The sequence below is a fragment of the Hibiscus syriacus genome, unplaced genomic scaffold, assembly GCF_006381635.1.
Source record: "Hibiscus syriacus cultivar Baekdansim isolate YM2019G1 unplaced genomic scaffold, ASM638163v2 tig00111634_pilon, whole genome shotgun sequence".
Taxonomy (NCBI): domain Eukaryota; kingdom Viridiplantae; phylum Streptophyta; class Magnoliopsida; order Malvales; family Malvaceae; genus Hibiscus; species Hibiscus syriacus.
Window position 1 is genome coordinate 1,115,363 of NW_024063140.1, and position 19,506 is coordinate 1,134,868.

General features: G+C 30.9%; 1 protein-coding gene across 1 annotated transcript; it reads right to left on the reverse strand.

Moving 5' to 3' along the window:
• Window positions 1-9,391: 9,391 nt before the first annotated feature.
• On the reverse strand, window positions 9,392-12,363 carry LOC120166275. The gene is made up of 6 exons (XM_039175575.1): window positions 11,945-12,363; window positions 11,223-11,376; window positions 10,623-10,837; window positions 9,963-10,136; window positions 9,558-9,666; window positions 9,392-9,485 (listed from the first exon to the last, which is right to left on the reverse strand). Exons 1-5 carry the CDS (start codon window positions 12,110-12,112, stop codon window positions 9,580-9,582), a joined length of 798 nt encoding a protein of 265 aa, XP_039031506.1. The 5' UTR covers window positions 12,113-12,363; the 3' UTR covers window positions 9,392-9,485; window positions 9,558-9,579.
• Between the last annotated feature and the right edge of the window lie 7,143 nt (window positions 12,364-19,506).

Consider the following 19,506-nt stretch of genomic DNA (forward strand, 5'->3'; position numbering starts at 1 on the left):
GTAGGTAGCATTTGATCTATATCATGCAAGTACCTACTACTTAGTGGCATATCTTCATCATGCTTGCGTTTATGAAATTGTTATGCTACTCTAGATTAGAGATTATACTACTGGGCTTTGTAAGAGTAACCTTCAAATTTTTTCCGTTAGCAGCTTAGTGGCATAAGTAGTTAGTGGAGCACCGTCGCAACAAGACTTCCAACATCTCCTTCAGAGTATTGTACCGTAGTTTAGTATGTATATGTATTCATAGAACCTTACTTATGTATTCAGATTATTAAACTCGTAGTTTGTATTATTTTTATTTTTAAATTATGTGTCATGGAGCTTTGATTTTATAAATTAATTTTATAATAGTTGACTATGTTTTTAAATATGATACCATTCAACATATTCAGAAAAAAAAACTGAACAGGTTTTGAAAATCATGGGTTGTCTCGGTAGTCAAATGTGGCACTTTAGGCCCAGTCGGGTTTAGAGTGTTACACGAAAAGAGCAGTTTGAAACTAAAGGAATGATTTGAGTTGAATACCTAAAAGGATGACTCAAATGTATTATGATAATAGGCATCCGTCAATTAAACGCTCTTGAGAGCCTGATACTTTGATAGAAGCTTCACATCTACAAATATTTTGGCAACATTTAAGATCTTTCAGACAAAAGCTTACCTCAGTGCATCGAATTGTATCAAATTGATTGGTTAAAAAATGCTCGTGCTAGTGAATCTTGATGCATTTTACTCTTATTTTTTATTTTTATAATTTCTTTGATTGTCATGACTTTGTATAAAAAGATCTTCATCAATAAATTCCAAGTTTATCATTTCAAACTTCAATTTCATTCATTTTATAAACATCTTATAAGTGGACTAACATAGTCTAAAAAGAAAACATAATATTTTTTTGTGTTAATATGTATTAACCTTGTAAGTACATGGAATCCAATGTAGGTCACAATGTCAAGACTTGTATTCTTTGTTCGAAAATGTATGACAAATATGACAAAGAATGACGTGAAGACATGGAATGGGCAATAAAACAAGGATAATTTAATTAGCTCAAAGACTAGTTTTCTCATGAAAAGGAAAAAAGAAAAAAGAAGAAAAGAGAAAAAAAGAATCTAAATTGAAAACATGAAAGGGTTTTAGCGCCTAAAGATTTTTCGCTAAAAATAAGTGTCTAACGTTTTTTTATTTATACTTTTAGGTAGCTACCGTTTAATTTTTAATTTTTTAATAATTAAAAGATAATTTTTAATTAAAAATAAAAAGTTTAATTTATTTAAAGCCCCCAAATTTTTACTAAAAATATAAAAAAAAACCTAAAACCGAAAATCTATCTTTTTAACCCATTATCAATTGTTGCCAGCTATCTCCGGCCACCATCGTCATTGCCAAATGGTCACTCACCCATCGCCACCCCTATTGATTATTCATCGTCCTTATCATCACCCAAAATCCCTAAATTTAAAATCTCCAATATCCAAATCCCAAATTCCCAATTTTAATTTCTTAACTCAAACGATCGTCGACCATCTCCGCCATCATTTTTATCGTCGAATGGTTAGGTTTTGATTGAAATTACACGATGGTTCGAATGATGGCAGCGGTGTGGCTTATGAACATGGATATACTGACACACACAAGATAATCATCCTACTGCTAAAGTAACTCTGGTGCCCTAGCTGTTTCTCGAGTGTCACACAGAGGCTAGTTTTAAGACATCATAGTTGTATTGTTTCTAGTCACCACTGTTACTATTTCTGGTTGTTACTATTTCTGATTTTAGATGTTAGCTCGCTCGTTCTCTCATCTAGAATGGTATTCAAGGGTTAATTAATATGCTACTACTGATAATACGTACTGATTTAGTTATACTTTATTTAAGGGTATTTTAGTCATTCTCTGATTCTGGGGAAAACTCTATGCGTTTTGAGACTTCATGCAGTTAATGTGTTTACTATTTACTAGATGTAGTTCTAGATGGATTGATATATGACTCTGGTTCATTTATGAGTAGCAACACTCTATCATTATTACTTTGATTTCCCCTCAATTCACCCTCAAGTTAAATAAGTATCCCTGCGTCTAACACCCTTTGTCGTTATTGTGGTATATGGAACTACTGTCTCATATTCTAACTACTTAGTTATACCTCTTGTCGGTACACCCTGTACACTGATCCACAATCCATAAATATATGTTTCGTGCTTACTGAAGAACTTGGACACCTTATGTTGCTATGGTTACTGAAGAATTAATCCACAATAATGTCGATGAAAAATACCTTCTGTCGAAGGCGGTATATGCTGAAATGATGCTTGACTCCTCATGTGGTAAAATGTTGATTGAGTGGATAAATGCAGATGGTGGCACTAGTTTCTGATGCTCTGTTAATTGTGCAGGTGCATGTGTCGTTCATGATGACGAGGCTGAAACGTATTTTCTTCTTATCTGACTTGATTCCCATTCTCCTCTACCACCATGTTATGTCGATGGAAAATTTGAAGGAGGCACATAAATTTCTCGTGTTCACTCATCTTTGGTTAGTATATACAACTTTTCATTTTGTTCGTACCACAATATGTAATCATATAAAACAATGTGGTCGAAGATAGATTCACAAACAGGTCATTGATCCAATCTTGTCATCCACTGAAACACCCACATGGAACGATGATGCTCCCAATTAACATATGTCTTCCCCAATCTTGTTAAGCGATGCAATTCATCCAAGTCTGTTGGTAGTGGCAGAATCCTTTGGACATAGTTAAATTGTCGCAGAACGCGATCAGTAAGATGCCACTCGACTATCTCATAGAGTATCAACGGGATCGTCAACATCCAAACGCCTGAACTGAGACTTATTTCACCTGGAGTACACGATGTAATAACATCATCATTGTCCGACGTCCACATGAACTACAGTTTTTTAAACTAAGACAAACTCGAATTAAAAAATAAAATCGATTACAATTATTACCTCATCTGTCATCTAATCGATCAATAATCTAAAATCACGTAGAGTTTTTGGTAGATGAGTATGGGTTAGTGTACCAGTCCACCTATCATTTATATAACAAAAGATAATTATTTTTCATATTATAAAAAACATGTAATAATCTAAATATAAACCCGAATCTTTTTTAATTACTTTTGAAGTACTAGAAACTGAAATGAGGTCAATTTTTTAAGAATCAGACGTAAAAAAGGTATTCGAAACCAAGCTCACGACTGCAACAACATCAGACACCCTCTAATAACTTGTTTGTCCATATCGACGAATGTACAAAGCTCCCGGAACAAAAAGGTCAAGATTGCCGATCTCTAACTAATATTTTTAAAACCTCACAAAACACATATATGACATAACCACAGTAAATGCATTTTGTTCCAGGATTTGTATGGCATCAAGATCCCCTCAACAACTCGTAAAATACAAGCATGAACAAATCACTGCAAAAACAAAAAAATAATCATAAATTAAAAAATTATTGAAAAAAATTTACAATGACATAAAGTAAAAAAATCAAAATTAAAAATAAAACAATCAAAATAAATAATCATAAATTTAAAAATTTACCTCATTAATTTCTCAAGCAACATTAGGGGTAGCTGCCTAAAATTTTCATCCAAAAATTTAATCTTTATTTTTGAGATTTTTTAAAGCTTCTTATATGTTCTCTAGAATGCAAATGCTGTCAATCTTAGCTATAAATATCTTAAAAACATATGTTAATTTACCATAAGCAACAAATTTATCAATAGGATGAGTTGTGCATCTTCGTACTCTCTTTCTTTGAGCAATTGGTAACTCACTAGTATCAACCAAAACTTCTAAATTACTTTGATCGCCTTATTCATTTTCCAAGAAATTTAAACCTGGTTTCAACTCTTGGCACTACGCAGGTCGTATGAGAACAAGGATGTGTTTGAGTCATCCTTTGTAGGTAAAAAGATTGGTTTGAGAAATAAGTGGTAACACAGATGATTTGGTGTTTTAGGAGAGTCCAATAGGTTATTGGTTTGGCGTATATTTTCAATGTCAGGTGTGGTAGTGGTGTTAGGTGGATTTGATGTTTTTGGAGAGTTTAATGGGTTAATGGTTTGGTTTATGTTTTCAATTTCACGTACGGTAGTGGTGTTAGGCAGTTGTATTTCAATAGGTTCAGTGGGCTAGTGGTTGATGGTTAGTTCGGTATTAAGCAAAAAAAATTGAAATTCACACACTCTCCCCGTTTTGAAGAGAGGAGTAACCAACCAAGACACATTAGATTGACCAAGGATCAAGTTTAGATTTAGTATGGTTATGATCATAAACAAAAACGATACAACCAAAGACACGAAGAGGAACACTAGTAGTGAACGGTTTAAAGTGAAGGGGAAATTGAAAAAAAAACATCCTAGGAACTTTTAAAACCAAGGATTTTATTGGGCATGCAATTAATGAGATAGGTGACAGTTAAGAGAGCCTTTCCCCAAATATATTTAGGAACATGAGTGGAAAAAAGAAGTGTTCGAGTTACCTGAAGAGGATGATGATTTTTTAGTTAAACAACCACATTTTGTTGAGGTGTATCGACACAGAAAGTGAGATGGATAATTCATTTTTCCTGAAAAAAATACCCCAACGAGTAAGAAAAATATTCACTACCATTATCCGATTTAAATATGTCAATATAACTCTAAAATTTATTTTCAATCATCTTGTGGAACCGTTTAAAAATATCCTCTGCCTCAGATTTATCCCGCAAAAGAAAATTCAATGTCGTATAAGAATGATTGTCAATAAAATAAACAGACCAGCGAACACCATTTAAGCTTTTAAAATGAAATGGACCCTAAATGTCACTATGTATCATTGAAAAAGGCTTGGAAGAATGATTTGAAGGACACTAACCGAAAGAAGATTGTAAGCCAAATTCGGGACATAAAGAACATGAGATAAAACAATATGTTGATTAATCTGAATAGAACCACTGCCCGCAATTAATGAAAGGGAACCATCGGCAGTTCAGACATTAGAAGAAGAAATTGCTTTTGTAAAATTCTGAAAGAGAGTGAAGTCTTCCCCCATGTGGTCACTAGCTCCTGAATCAACAATCCATGAAATAAAACTCGAAGATAACGGAGCAAAGTTAGGTTTAACCATTGTCTTTTGCGAGTCATTTGAAACTGAATTGGGTACCAAAGAGAACAATTTAAAGGGTTTTTGAAATCTGATCTCCCATGGTTACATTGAATTATAAATACAGATTCTAGATTCAAAGACACTTCCAATTATCAAATTTGCAGCTAATTTATTCAAATTGTAATCACGATTAACGAGAGAGAGATTCCACGAAAGAGTAAAGCAAGGTCGACGAATAAGGATTGGACGCTGATGCGGGTTGGTGAGCGAAGAAGTGCGGGCGATATACGACGAAGCAAAACAGCGGTTTGTTGATCAGAATGGTAGTGACATCAACAGAGAAAGAAGACTAGGAAAACGGTGATAGAAGCAATCAGACGATCAAGACCACTCACAATTGATACCATGTAGAAATAGGACACATGAAAAATATGGTTTTTATTTGTTATAGTAAATTGAAAAGTTACAGCAGAGGTGTTTTTATACAAGTTTAGTTGAGTGTCCTAGATAGGATAGAATTCCTATAAAATAGTTTTCTCGAGTTACTAATAAAATAAAATACTAATAATTAATCTTAATCGTAATATAACTCATAAAATACTAATAATGTATCCTAATCGTAATATAACTCAGATAAATATTGGCTAATCGACCAGGTACAAATTTTTAGGCGTTGTGAGGGTGCTAATCATTCCCCACGTGTAACCGACTCCTGAACTTATTTTCTGATTTTCGCAGACCAAAAATTTAGTTTTATGATAAAATAAAATGTTTTATTCAAATTACCTGATTTTAGGTGTTCCAATGACACCTTAAAATGATTGGTAACGACTCTCAATATTTTATTTTAAAATCTTTTCAAACAACCCCATCATCGTAATTGGTCGACTTTTCCCTTGAAGGGCTGATTGCTTGCGACATCAGGTAGTGTGTAATAATTGATATAACACGACAATGCAAGTCTATACCCCTTCAAATAAAATTTCAAAATAAATAAATAAATTATAAAAAGATACCTTTGAATTTATCCGTCAATAATCGAACACATGCATTTGATCAAGTCTCAGTAATCCCACCATAATAATTGAATAATCATACGGAAGGTGCGAGGTCTGTTGAAAAGATGCCCATGTAACTTCTAATTCGGTTCTCTCTCCTTGCAGCATGAGTGATCATGGAGAATTTAATTTTAGTTTCTAAATTTTATTTTGAATAACACGATAAATTGCTAGATGGTTCAATTTCTCGTGAACCTCACATTTTGCATAACGTGATATCTTTTATTCAAATATTAAATTGGATCCCATAATCTATAAAACGTTAGGATCTTTTATGCGTTTTACAGGACACAAGTTATTTTTACGTTGGCAGTCTGGGATATATTTTTTCAAATAATGGAAGAGAATCGACCCCTCACGTGAGTTTCAGCCAAAATGTACAGCTTTTAGCATTAAATTTCGGAAATACTTTATGATTTTGAATTGTATCGTTTAATTATTTTGGTGGATTTAAAAATTTTAAAATAATATCAATATTTGATTTATTAATGGATTACTTTAGAACAAATATGACATATGTTTATTGATAATTCTTTTAATTTAATTTACTCTATTTACAATATTAAAATTTAAAATTTTAATGTTTTTGAAGGACTTGGCACCTAATCTCATTTGACCCTCGAACGAATTTGAAATTTTTAATTATAATTTTAATTTTTGATTATGTATAAATTTAGTATATAATTTATTTATTATAATGGTGTATTAGTAGGTTTAAATTCTAAAATATCAAAGTTTTTAGTTATGTAAATATATAATTGATTTAGTCTCTTTCAGGTGGCCTAATTAAGTTAATACAAAGTGCACTTCACCCATGATTAAAAGTGTTTCAAATTAATATTTGAAAATTGAGAAATAAATAGTGAAAAATTAAAAGATTGAATCCAAAGAGTCAACATAGTAAAAGGATTAAAAACGTAGTTATACCCATATGAAATAACTAGAATAACGTGGACGGGATCTCAAAATAACTATAGGTGTGTGTATGATAAATCATAATTTAAGACGCTGACAATCAAGTATTTGCATGTGTGACAGAGTGGATCCACAGTGGGTGAGTCAGTATAATGTACCGTGACAATGCCACGTCTCTATCAATTAAATGTACTAATCCACACCCTACGTATTTAATAATGTGATGTTACGGACGGCTAATATTGTCTGCTTCATTAAAATATCGAGAGGATGAGTTTTTTCTCGCAGCCTTGGGAATTTCAGCCGTACGGCAGGATTAATATCCGATTAAGGTATACGTTACCATAAATATTATTATTATTTTTTAATATTTTTGTAAAAAAAATTATTTAAAATATTAATTTTTTATTTAAAATATTAATATTTTTTAATATTTCTGACAAAATGTTTAATATTAATATTTTTTAATATTTCTCGCAGCCTTGGGAATTTCAGCCGTACGGCAGGATTAATATCCGGTTACCATAAATATTATTATTTTTTTAATATTTTCAATAAAAAATTATTTAAAAAATTAATTTTTTTACTTAAAATATTAATATTTTTTTAATATTTCTGACAAAATGTTTAATATTAACATTTTCGGTAAAAAATTTAATATTTTAGGTAGCGATTTACCGGATATGTTAATAAACCTGATAAAGTTTCCAATAATAACATTTTCGATAGAAATAATAATGTTTTAGGTAATATTTTTAACAGAAATATTAAAAAAAAATAATAACATTTTCAGTAGCGTATTTTCTTAATCATATATTAGGTTACCCCATGTGAGCCTTCCTGGCACCCTTTACTGAGATTTTTTTATACTAACCTTTGTTATATTATCAAATTTGAGATCATAGTTATCATTACGGATTAAATAGATATGATTATCTAATAATACAATTGGTTATAACAAATTATATTGATTTATCAGTCACAGTGTTAAGGAGATGTTTTTTTGGAACCTTCAAGGAGCTCAGAGGCCTCAATATTCGACCAAAGAATGGGAACAAAATTATTTTTTTTAGAAGATCCGAAACAGATTTAAGAGCTAAATATAAATCTCATTTAATAAATAATATTTAATTTGTTGAAAGTTTTCAGATAAATAATATAATTACATCTTAATCATTCTAAATTTGTAATTTATAAAATAAAATAAAGATAGAGATAATATATTATTTTTTTAAAATTATAATTTAATTTTAAAACTACAAATTGAAGTAATGATAAAATTATAATTTGAGAGTGATGAAAGACATCGAAAAACAGAACCATTCTAATGCAAAGACGCGCGAGGGCGAGGCATGTGAAAGTAAAGCGTACGTTGAAACGGGACGTCGTCTTGTGGTACTGGGACACAGTACAAACATTTAACCATTTCCTATTATTCTCTTTTTAATATTGAATGAAAATGAAAAACTAAGTTGCAACTTTTTTGTAAGGATGTATTAGTTCGGTTTTTTTTATATAATTATATAGATTTGTATATTTTAATTATTTCACAATTAAATTTTATTTTCTATTAAATTTAAAGGAACTGAAAAATGTGTACCTAATTATTTTATGTAAGAACTTTTCAAACATGTAATATATATTATTATTTTGAAACAACATGATAGAAATATTGATAAAATATTAATCATACAAAAATTTTATAAGCATCAATCTCAATTAATTTTACACTAGCGAGTGTAAACCTAAATTATATATAACTTCTCAAATACAGAGTCCATTAAACCAGATACTAACGCAGACATTTGAACCCACAACAACCAAAATATTAAGCAACAATACCGATCAAATTAAGATTTATTTTATTTAAAAATTTTAAGTCAAGGAGGAAGCATCACGATTGGATTGCAAAATTCATTAATTTGCATTACATTTATGTGCTTTTACGTGTCATTGTCATATTTTTGTGTTGCATATTGACAAAAATAAATTGATATTTTGGTAAATTTATTTTATGTAAATTTTACAATTGGACCAGTGATTATATAGGGTTGAACTCCAATTTTTGTATTCATTGCAAATATCTAACTACAGATAGAAAGTTAAAACTCTTAAGGATATTAAGCCTACCAATTTTACTATCAAATATCCCCTTTCAAGTATATAGGGTATTTATGCCGTACGGCGACCTAATTTAAGGTTAAGGAACGGCACGAAATAAGCGCAACCGAAAATGTTAACATTTTCGGTTAGACGCAACCTAAAATGTCTTTCCTTAGACTCTTAAAGTATATAACTTTGATAAATAAACTACAATTCATGAATTTCGTTAGAAAACCGAGGGAACATCTTGGAACTGCAGGCTAAAGAGCAACACTAATTTTAAGTGGCCAAAAGAGCATAACACTAATTTTGTTAGCAAACCTTTTGCCAAGACTGAAGCACGGATTTGACACAAGTTATCTGAAAAGGACTTACTAGAAAACATCAGGGTTGAAACGGCCAGGGATAGAGTTACTTTGCTGTGCTTGCTTCAAGTGCATTGTCAATGCATAGTTGTTTACCTGTTAGTGAGGCATTCGAAGATCAAACACTTTTCACCCGATTCTGGAAAATATACACTAAAGAATATACAAGATGGATCTATATATAGACTCAGTATGCACGTGCTATGTTGTTCTGATTCTTCATTTCTTCAAATACCCGTGTGTAATACTTGTGTTTGATGCATATTCGGATATCATTATTGGGATATGACCTTCTAGTGACTCATATCTGACACTCACATTGAAATTCGACTAACATGGTATGCATATATATGATTCATGTGTGGGTTAAAAGTTGGTTCATGAGGCCAAACCTCAAGGGTTCTCAGTTGCTCCTGATACTGAGATGTTACTTGGTTCAGATGCTGTAACTCTTGACTTTGATTTTCATACTCTTTCTGGCGCTCATGTTGAAGGGCAACAGCTCGCTTGAGAATAGTATTTTCCTGAGTTAGTATTTCTAGCTGTTCTTTCAGCAGCATGTTTCCCTATAACAACCCAAGTAGCAATTTTCAGCATTCTTAAATAGCCGGTAAAAGTATTTAGATGGTCCTTGTATTATAATCAGAAGAGCAATCTAATCCCTGTACTATATAAAAAACAAGTGGTTTAATTTTACCTCAAATATTGATGTAAACAAGTAAAACTGACAACAATATTAATGAAAAAAAAACTGTCCAACTTTTCATGTATGCTACTGAAATTTGAGGAATTTTACTTGTTTCCAGTAAGCAAAAGAGATGTTTAAAAGTCTACATGAATTAATTTTCTTCCAATTCACATACTGTCTGATTTTAGAAGTCCACATTAAACAGCACTCCGTTAACATTGTTGTTAATACTTAGTTGGACCAATATCAAACGTATTTTACAAGGACTACCAAGATATTTTAACCCAAAACACCCCTTGTCTTGTTTCTCCGACTAAAGTACCCAAAAAAAAGTAGCAACAATAAAAACCATGATAAGACCAACCTTATGAAAATTTTGGGCCACCTCTGCTTCAGCACGTGCATGGATCGACTTCTCCAAAACTTCCAGTGATCTGGAAGCACGAGCTCTGGCATCATCAATGTTAGAAGCATTTAACATTTCTCTAACAAAAAGCTCCACCCAGTCTGAACCATCTATTGAGAAGGCTTCGGGAAATGTCTGTTCCTTAATTGGAACATCTCCATTAGTTGCTATACCTACAAAAGAACAGTGTGATTCCCAATAAGCAACTAAAGACGCTGCATTAGTACCGTAATTTGGTTTCATTTAAGTTAAATGAGTGTGTTCCAAACATTAGACAAACATGCAAAGGAACATACAACAAAACAAGTTTGTGAAAATTTAAAAAGCTGCTAAACCTTCTTTGCCTTGTAGTCACAAAAAGCAACTGAAGATTTCTTAAAGTCAAGCAATAAAGAAGATATAATCTCAAAATGGATCTCAATATTATTAATCCAGAGAGAGATGCACAACAAACTGTCCAAGCTAAGATCTTGGTCAATCCAAAGGATGCATGAACCATGATAAATGTCAGGGGTATCATCAATCTCGTGTGGCCAACATTTAATAAAAAGTTCATACCTTGAGCTAGAAGTTGAACGTTTCCTTCTAATCCTTCACCAGTTTTATCAGCAGCAGCTACATTTCTATCAGTGGGCACTAAACAAAGCTCGTTCAAGCTTCTAATGGCTGAATCCAAATCATCTCCGCATTCTTCAAGTGCTCTCTGAAGGACCTACAGATAGATAGGTTATTTCATCAAATCATCTGTTAACAATAACAGTATACAAAGATAGTGATCAGCAACTATGATTTGGATTTCAAAAATTGTAAAATGTGTGTTGCTGATGCAAAAAAAAAAAAAAAAAAAAAAACGCAGCATCTATGATTATTTCTCAAATTCATAGGTTTGAGAAATGCCTATTTAGTAGTGAATTTGATTATGAAGCTATCATTCATGTTTTCTTTTTACATCTATAAGCTTAAGCATTCAATTCCAGCTAATTTATACATGCTTTATGCATATTTTTTGCGGGACTTATATAGGAAAAAATATCTAAATCCAAATACATCTTCCCAAACATAGCATAAATCAATTTCAATTTCCATTGTAAGATAATATTTTTATATTCATGCCATATTATGATACTGTCAACATACATGTCATTCCATAAACTAATGAAAATACAAAAATTATATATATGCACTAACTAATGATGATTTTTCCATTTCATTCCATCTCCTAGAAATTTAAAACTAAAAAAAGGCTAATATATATATAAAAAAAAGGAAGGGAATATTACCTGCTGGTCCATTTCAGGAAAAATAGCAATCAATTGATCGATCAGCGGCGGCGAAGAAGGAGGGAAAGAAGAAGCAAAACGAGAAGAGCAACGGATTCTCTTAGAAGCAGGAGGCGTCGAACTCAATTCCTCAAAGAAAGATCTCTTCCCTGAAACTATGGCAGACATGTTTCAGCCAAAATTGCCTGCTCTTTTTGGCCCTTCTTTTTTATTTTGCCCCAATTCCCCCTCACTGTCAAATTATATACACAAATTCAAATCTAAAAAACTCTAAAAAAATACAATTCGATCGATCTCGAATCTTCTTTAGAAAAAGTAAAGTAATTTCAGAAAAAATATGATTTGATTTCTCTCTATCGATCGAAAATGGATAGAGCGGGGCTGTCGTCGTTGCTGTTATTGAAGAAGCTTTTCAGGGCATTAATAAGATAACTTTATTTTTGGCTGAAGCTGCCAGCAAATAAAGCACGAAACGTGATGCGACAACTCCGACGATTGAACATTGGAGAACCCGCCCACTTAAAATTAAGCACGTCCTTTATTACTTTGGTCTAATTTTTATTTAGATTTAATTGTTCTACCTTAGTATTATATAGGGTAAAATACAAATTTAGTCACCTTATTATTATTTTAGTCCTGTTCTGATTATTTAATTATTTTTTTAACTGTCACTAGAGTTATATTTTGATTTTATTTTGACCAGTTGTTGTTAAAAATTAACAGAACTATTGATGTAACATAAAATTTTCTTAATTATGATATTATGTTATGATGACATGTCAATATCAATATTAATTTTTTAATAACAGGTTCAAAATAAAATTAAAATATAATATTTGTGATGAATTTGAAAAAAAAAATTAGGTAATCAAAATGAAACAAAATTGATAATTGGATAAATAAATATATAGTTTAGCCTTTTATATAAAATGTTTTTTCATTGACGTGGAGATTGAGAATTAATGAGATAGTTTGAGAATCAATCTGATAGATTATTCAAAAAACAATCCCAAATGTATTTATATATTGTCATAAAATGAGATCTAACTGTAAAATATCATCAAATTTTTCTAATCAATAGATACATCTTAATGAATATAATACAAAATATCAAACTATCACAACAATAGAAATAATTATGTCATAAAATTAAAAAAATAAATGTATCATAAAAGAAAACCAAAAATAAATGTTATATATCAATTTTTAGAGAAAATTAAAAGAAGACAACACCGTAAATCGTTGCATGATACATCACTTGAAGAGATACACTAAAATCTATTTTAGAGAGAAAAATAATACAATTTTCCTATCCTTAATTTAACATTATACTTAAAACATAAAAATATAATATAAACATATATGAAATATATAAATCTTTAAAATTCTAAGATATGGATAGTATGGGCATGGGACTCGAACCCGATCCGATCGGGTTGGATTTTTAAAATAAATGAGTTCAGGTTGGGTTTTTCAAATGCGATGTTCGGGTCGGGTCGAGTTCGGTTTAGGGTAAAAAATATTCAACCCGAACCGACCCCAAAAAATTATAATTTTACCTTATATATTTAGGAATAATTACAATAATACTCCTCTATATATTATTTTTATTGAATAAAAATAATATTTTTTATTATTTCGGGTCAGATTAAGTTTTTAAGTTATATATCTGGTTGAGTTCGATTCGGGTGAAATCTTATTTTGGTCTGGTCGGGTCTCGGATGGATGACTCATAATCCTGGGGTCGGATTGAGTGGACCAAAAACCCGACCTATGCTCATCCTAGATACGGAGGATCAATATTTCAGAAATTATACATTAACTTTAATTACAAATCTTTTTCTTTTTCTTTTTATTTTGAATTAGGTAACCTAATAAAGACGTAATTTTTTGACCAAATTAGCATTATTTTCAACACTTGCCATAAATGCTATTATACTAGTAGTAGCAACGAGGACCAAGAAAAAGAATATTAAAAGAATTACTCAAAAACCTGATAAATTATCGGGAAAATGTGCAGAACATTAAAATCGTAACTGATAATCTGTAAAAAAGAAAACAAAAGCATAACAATGAATGCTCACACACTAATTCTAATTTACTTGCTAGCTAACACTATTTAAGCTACATGAAGAAAGCTACAATCAGAGACACGAAAGTAGCTGAGAGACTCGCAGCAGCCAGAGATGCTGCTGAGTTACTCGGCGACGGTGGGGCTGGTGGGAGAAGGGGGACCGTTGGTGAAGGATGGAGGTGTAGCCGATGACGGAGATGGTGAGGAAGGGGATGGCGGTGTTGCCATGGATGGTGATGGTGAAGGCGAGGAAGAGGATGGCGGGGTTGCTGTGGAGCTGGTGGAGACATTGATGGTCATCCGTTGACCGGCAGAGAAGTGGCCGGGGACGCCGCAGATGTAGTGGTGTTCGCCCGCCGTCCTGAGAGTCACTCTTGTTGGTCCGGTGGTCCAGTTTGAAATTGGATAGGTTGCATTGCATGGCTGATAAGCTGCTCTCGATACCTCAAAGGACATCAACACATAGAATTTTAGCCGGAAAGTAGTGCAAACTCGCCGAGTTTTGGGACTTTTTGCCGCGTGAAATTATAGCTAAAACCCAAGACTTTTTATTTTATTTTTGTCTTTGTAGTCTGATTTGTTAAAGTCTATGAATGGTTTTTATACTTTATATTAAAGTAAATTACTATCATTATTATCTAAGAAAAAAATTAAATAAATATATTTTGGTAATAAAGTGGACCAAATATGTAGACCTTTGTATGGAAATTTGACAGAGAGAATTTTAAATTTTAAAAAGGAGAAATTATATTTTTAAATTAATATTCATACATATTTTCATAAATGTGTTCGAACAATATATATTATATATTTTTCTTAAAAAGAGAAATGTATAATTTTTTATTAATAAATAATAATTATGATGGAATTAGTCAACTTATTTGGAAGAGCAGGTAAGATGCAGTGTCATAAGGATTAAGTCATATAATAGAGTAGTAATTAAGAAGTTCAATTCAAAGAGGTAATAATTTCATACCCATGACCACGGCATAACTTTCGTCTGTTTAACAACTCTAGTTTGTATATATAAAAGTAATTTATACAGGATTGTTAAAGATTGTTACTTAAGTTAGATTTTATTATAGTTGTAATGATTAAGATCACTTAATAATTTAATTTACTTAATAAGAAAATATTTGTTTAAAAAAATCATTGAATTAAATTTTGACTTTATAAATATGTACTAAATCTTAACTTTTAAAATGACGATAGAATTATTTTTGAAATATGTAATTTTTTTAGGTTTATGTAATTTTGGTGTGTCACTTGTAGAGATAATTTTGTAGAAGCATTAAAAGAGTTTTTTTAAGATATATTCAATTTATATATATATATATATCTCCTCAATATGAATCTTGTATGAGGGGTGTTATTAACAAGGCCCCGTCTTTTATAAAAAAAATGAATATATATATATTTAGTTATAGATACATGAGATATCATATATTTATATTCTTCATGATTTATATGTGAAGATAAATAACATTAAAATACATTAAATCTTATTTTTTATACATATCTTATTTCATATTAATATTATTTTAAATATTTTTTAGTTTTAAATTCTTTAAAAAATAAAAATGTCACGTGATAAAAGCTAAAACACTAGCAAAGAAGTGGTGAAGAAAAAGACAAATGGGTTTTTGGAGGAAGGTTGATCTTCCATAGGTGCAATTATTGTTTTGTATTAGAAGCTAAAAATGAGAAGAAGAAAAATCAAGCGTTGACCAGCTGTGAATGTGCGTAGTTGACTTGACTGCGGAAATTACACATATTTTTATATTCCTGTTTAATTTTCGAATTGTTTTGATTTCTTTCTAGATTCATTCATTAGGAAAGTCAAACTAATATACGGTTAAGAAACGATATGACCGAAAATTTAATAAGATACTTACTAAAGTCGGTTTAACGCTACCGAAAATATTGAGTAACAATAATATTGTAGGTGGAAAAAATGAAGAAATATTAAAAAACTTGACAACCGAATTACTTAACTTATCGGTAGGTATCAATACCGTGCATAGAAGTATCAAAATATATAGTAATATATAAGAAAGTGATGAAAATCGGTTAAAACTAGACATGTATCGATACCTTTATAAGTGTATGTATAAAAGTACCAATACTTTAGTGATTCAAAAGAATTGCAATAAAAACGCCTATAAAGTATCGCTATCTTACACACATATATCAATACATGAGAATATAAGAGGTTGAAATTTGAGAAATCCGGTTTCAATTTAACAAAACAGGTAACGAATTGGACAAAACCGATTGGAAATTGACAAAACGATTGGAATTTGGCAAAACCGATAAAGAACTACTGAAATTGTTGAAATTTGTATCGATATATATACAAAATATCGATATTGTAGGAATTTAAAGAAATGAAAATAATGTCTCAAAAATATTGATACCTTACACACATGTTTGATACATGACAATATAATAGGTTGAAGTTTTGACAAAACCGGTTTCAGTTTCATTTCAATTTAACAAAACAGGTAACGAATTGGACAAAACCGATTGGAAATTGACAAAACGATTGGAATTTGGCAAAACCGATAAAGAACTACTGAAATTGTTGAAATTTGTATCGATATATGTATACAAAATATCGATATTGTAGGAATTTAAAAGAAATGAAAATAATGTCTCAAAAATATTGATACCTTACACACATGTATTGATACATGACAATATAATAGGTTGAAGTTTGACAAAACCGGTTTCAGTTTCACAAAACCGATAGAGATACCAAAATGGTAGAAATTTTTATCGATATTTTTCTAACTATATGCACCAAAGTATCGGTACTTTAGGAATTTAAAAGAATTGCAATAATAGCACCTATAAGTATCGATACCTTATACACATGTATCGATACATGACAATATAACTAGTTAAAATTTGACAAAACTGATTTTAATATGATAAAACCAGTAAAGCGCTACCGAATATGTTGAAGGTATCAATACTTTTGTAAGTATATGTATCATAGTATCAGTACTTAGGAATTGAAAAGAATTAAAAAAATGAAAACGTATCAAAAGTATTGATACTTTACACAAGAGTATTGAGACTTGGGTAATTGTATCGATTAAATATAAATAATATATTCGGTTAAAATATCAAAGGCAATAGTTACATTTCCTCTGAAATAGATAGAAGACGTTCGTAGTTTTCGAAATCTAAGCATATTAGTTGTTGCAAAATAGAAGCAAGGCGTTTTTGAAAGCGTAGTTGTTCGTTTATTGCTGTAATCGAATCGAAAAGTATGTTGTCAAAACCCTAGTTTTTTAGTATTACAGTAATCAGAAATAGGGGTTAGGTTTATGGGTTTGGGGTTTTTGAAGTAAATAAACATTTGAGACCGATTACAGGTAGAAACTAATATTCTAGGTAGAAAATAAATATCGATACTTTTATATAATATTATAGGTAGAAAATGATATTGTAGGTTGTATAAATGTATCGATACTTGTAGTAGAGAGTATTCCCATTCCTTTGAAGGAAACCCTAGTTTTTTTAGTATTACAGTATTCAAAAATAGGGATTAGGTTTATGGGTTTGACATTTTCGATGTAAAGAAGGATTTGAGACCAATTACAATTAGAAAGTGATATTCTAGGTAAAAAAATAAATATCGATACTTTTATATAATATTATAGGTAGAAAATGATATTGTAGGTTGTATAAAGGTACCGATACTTGTAGTAGATAGCATTCTCATTCCTTTGAAGAAAACCATTTTACTGTAAGATTAGTTATCGATACTTGTATATTGAATAAACTGTATGTAATTTGTATTTGATTTGATTTGAGTTAATTTAATGCTTGAATGTTCATAAACTGATATATGAAGGAAAAATAAAGTCAATTGATCTTGCAATTGTTGTTTGCGAAGATAACATTGAAATGGAGTCCGAGAGTATCAACAATGAAGTAAATCGAAAGCAATCACTAGGTGAATATATGTTCTTCTAGTAAGTATAAATGTATTTGTGTAATTGTTGTTGAAATGATAATTGGATTAAAGTATTTAAGTACTTTAAATCGATTACAAATTTTAAATGTTGATAGTATGAGTGAATGCTAAGGATGAAGAAAGATGGTAATTACAACATCGGTTCGATATATAAACTGAAATTGACATTGAGTATTATTTAGCGTTAATTTATTGATTAAGAAACATTTATGCTTAATTTCATGTAAAACATGAGGTGTTGGAGAAATGGAAGTCGATGAGTGATATTGAGAAGGAACCTTATGTGAGACGGTAAAAAAGGATAGACAACAATACAAAACTTGAAGGAAAGAACATGAAAAGAAGGTATTCATTAAACTTGTAAATACTATGATAAATGATATATAAGAGCACTAACATTATATATTTTTAGAAAATGTAGGAAGTGTCGACAAAGTGTAGCATCAAAAGACTGAACTCCATAATTGAATACTTAAAGGAGAAGAATAAATTTTATGTATTGGAAGAAATGGGGTTTGGATATTTGATCAGAGTGAGGGATCAACCAATTCAGAGGGAATTATATCGATCGTTGATGGAGGAATTTAATGTACAAAAAATGTAGAGTTCAATATGGTGATTATTCATTTTCTCTAGGCTAGAAGATAAGTGTTGAAGAAGTCATTAAGACGAAGAAATGAAAAGCACTTGCGATGAAAAATGATTTAAAGCTCAAGGTGACATATGCTGGACTTGAGGAGGAAATTAAAAGCGGAGCTTACGACGGGGATAACCTAAAGGACCGAGTACTATTGTACCTTGTCGGAATCTTTCTTTGTCCAACGGGTGATATATCCCCTAGCAAGGAAAATATGAAGTTGATTTGTGATGAAGTCTTAAAAGTTGAATTGAATTGGGCTGAATATGTCCATGTCAGATTGATTGAATCAATAATTAGTTGAAGGATGTGTTGGGTTAGAAAACTTGTAAGTATAGTTATTATAGCAAATGATAAATTTCATTATAAATGCAGGTTGTATTGTTTGATTTTTGGTCTGATTGTGCAAGTATGCTGACATTCCAAAGAACCAGAGTGGCACACATCCGTACATGGGGGAAGGGAGAAGTAGTTAGAGTGATGGCAAAATTGAAGTTAGAAAGACCGAGCAAGCAATAAAGGGTAATAAAAGTAATTATATAATATTAAGAATAAAAAAATGTATTAATATTGTAATTTAATTTTAGAGGTTATTGGCAATGAGGTACAGGTGGAAGAGAATGAAGAAGAGAATGAAGAAGAGAAGAAATAAGAAAATGTAGTAAGGGGATTATAGTAAGGGCAGTTCAAGTAAATTTGACATTTTGATATATGAGTTGTTGGAGATAAAAAAAAAGTCGTTTCAGATTGTTTGTAAAGATAATCCAGAATCGAATAGGTAATTGAGAGCCTTAAGGGGAAGTGGGTGGAAAAATTGATAGAGTAGTGAAAGAAGTGGTGGAATTGAGGCGTGAATTTAAGGG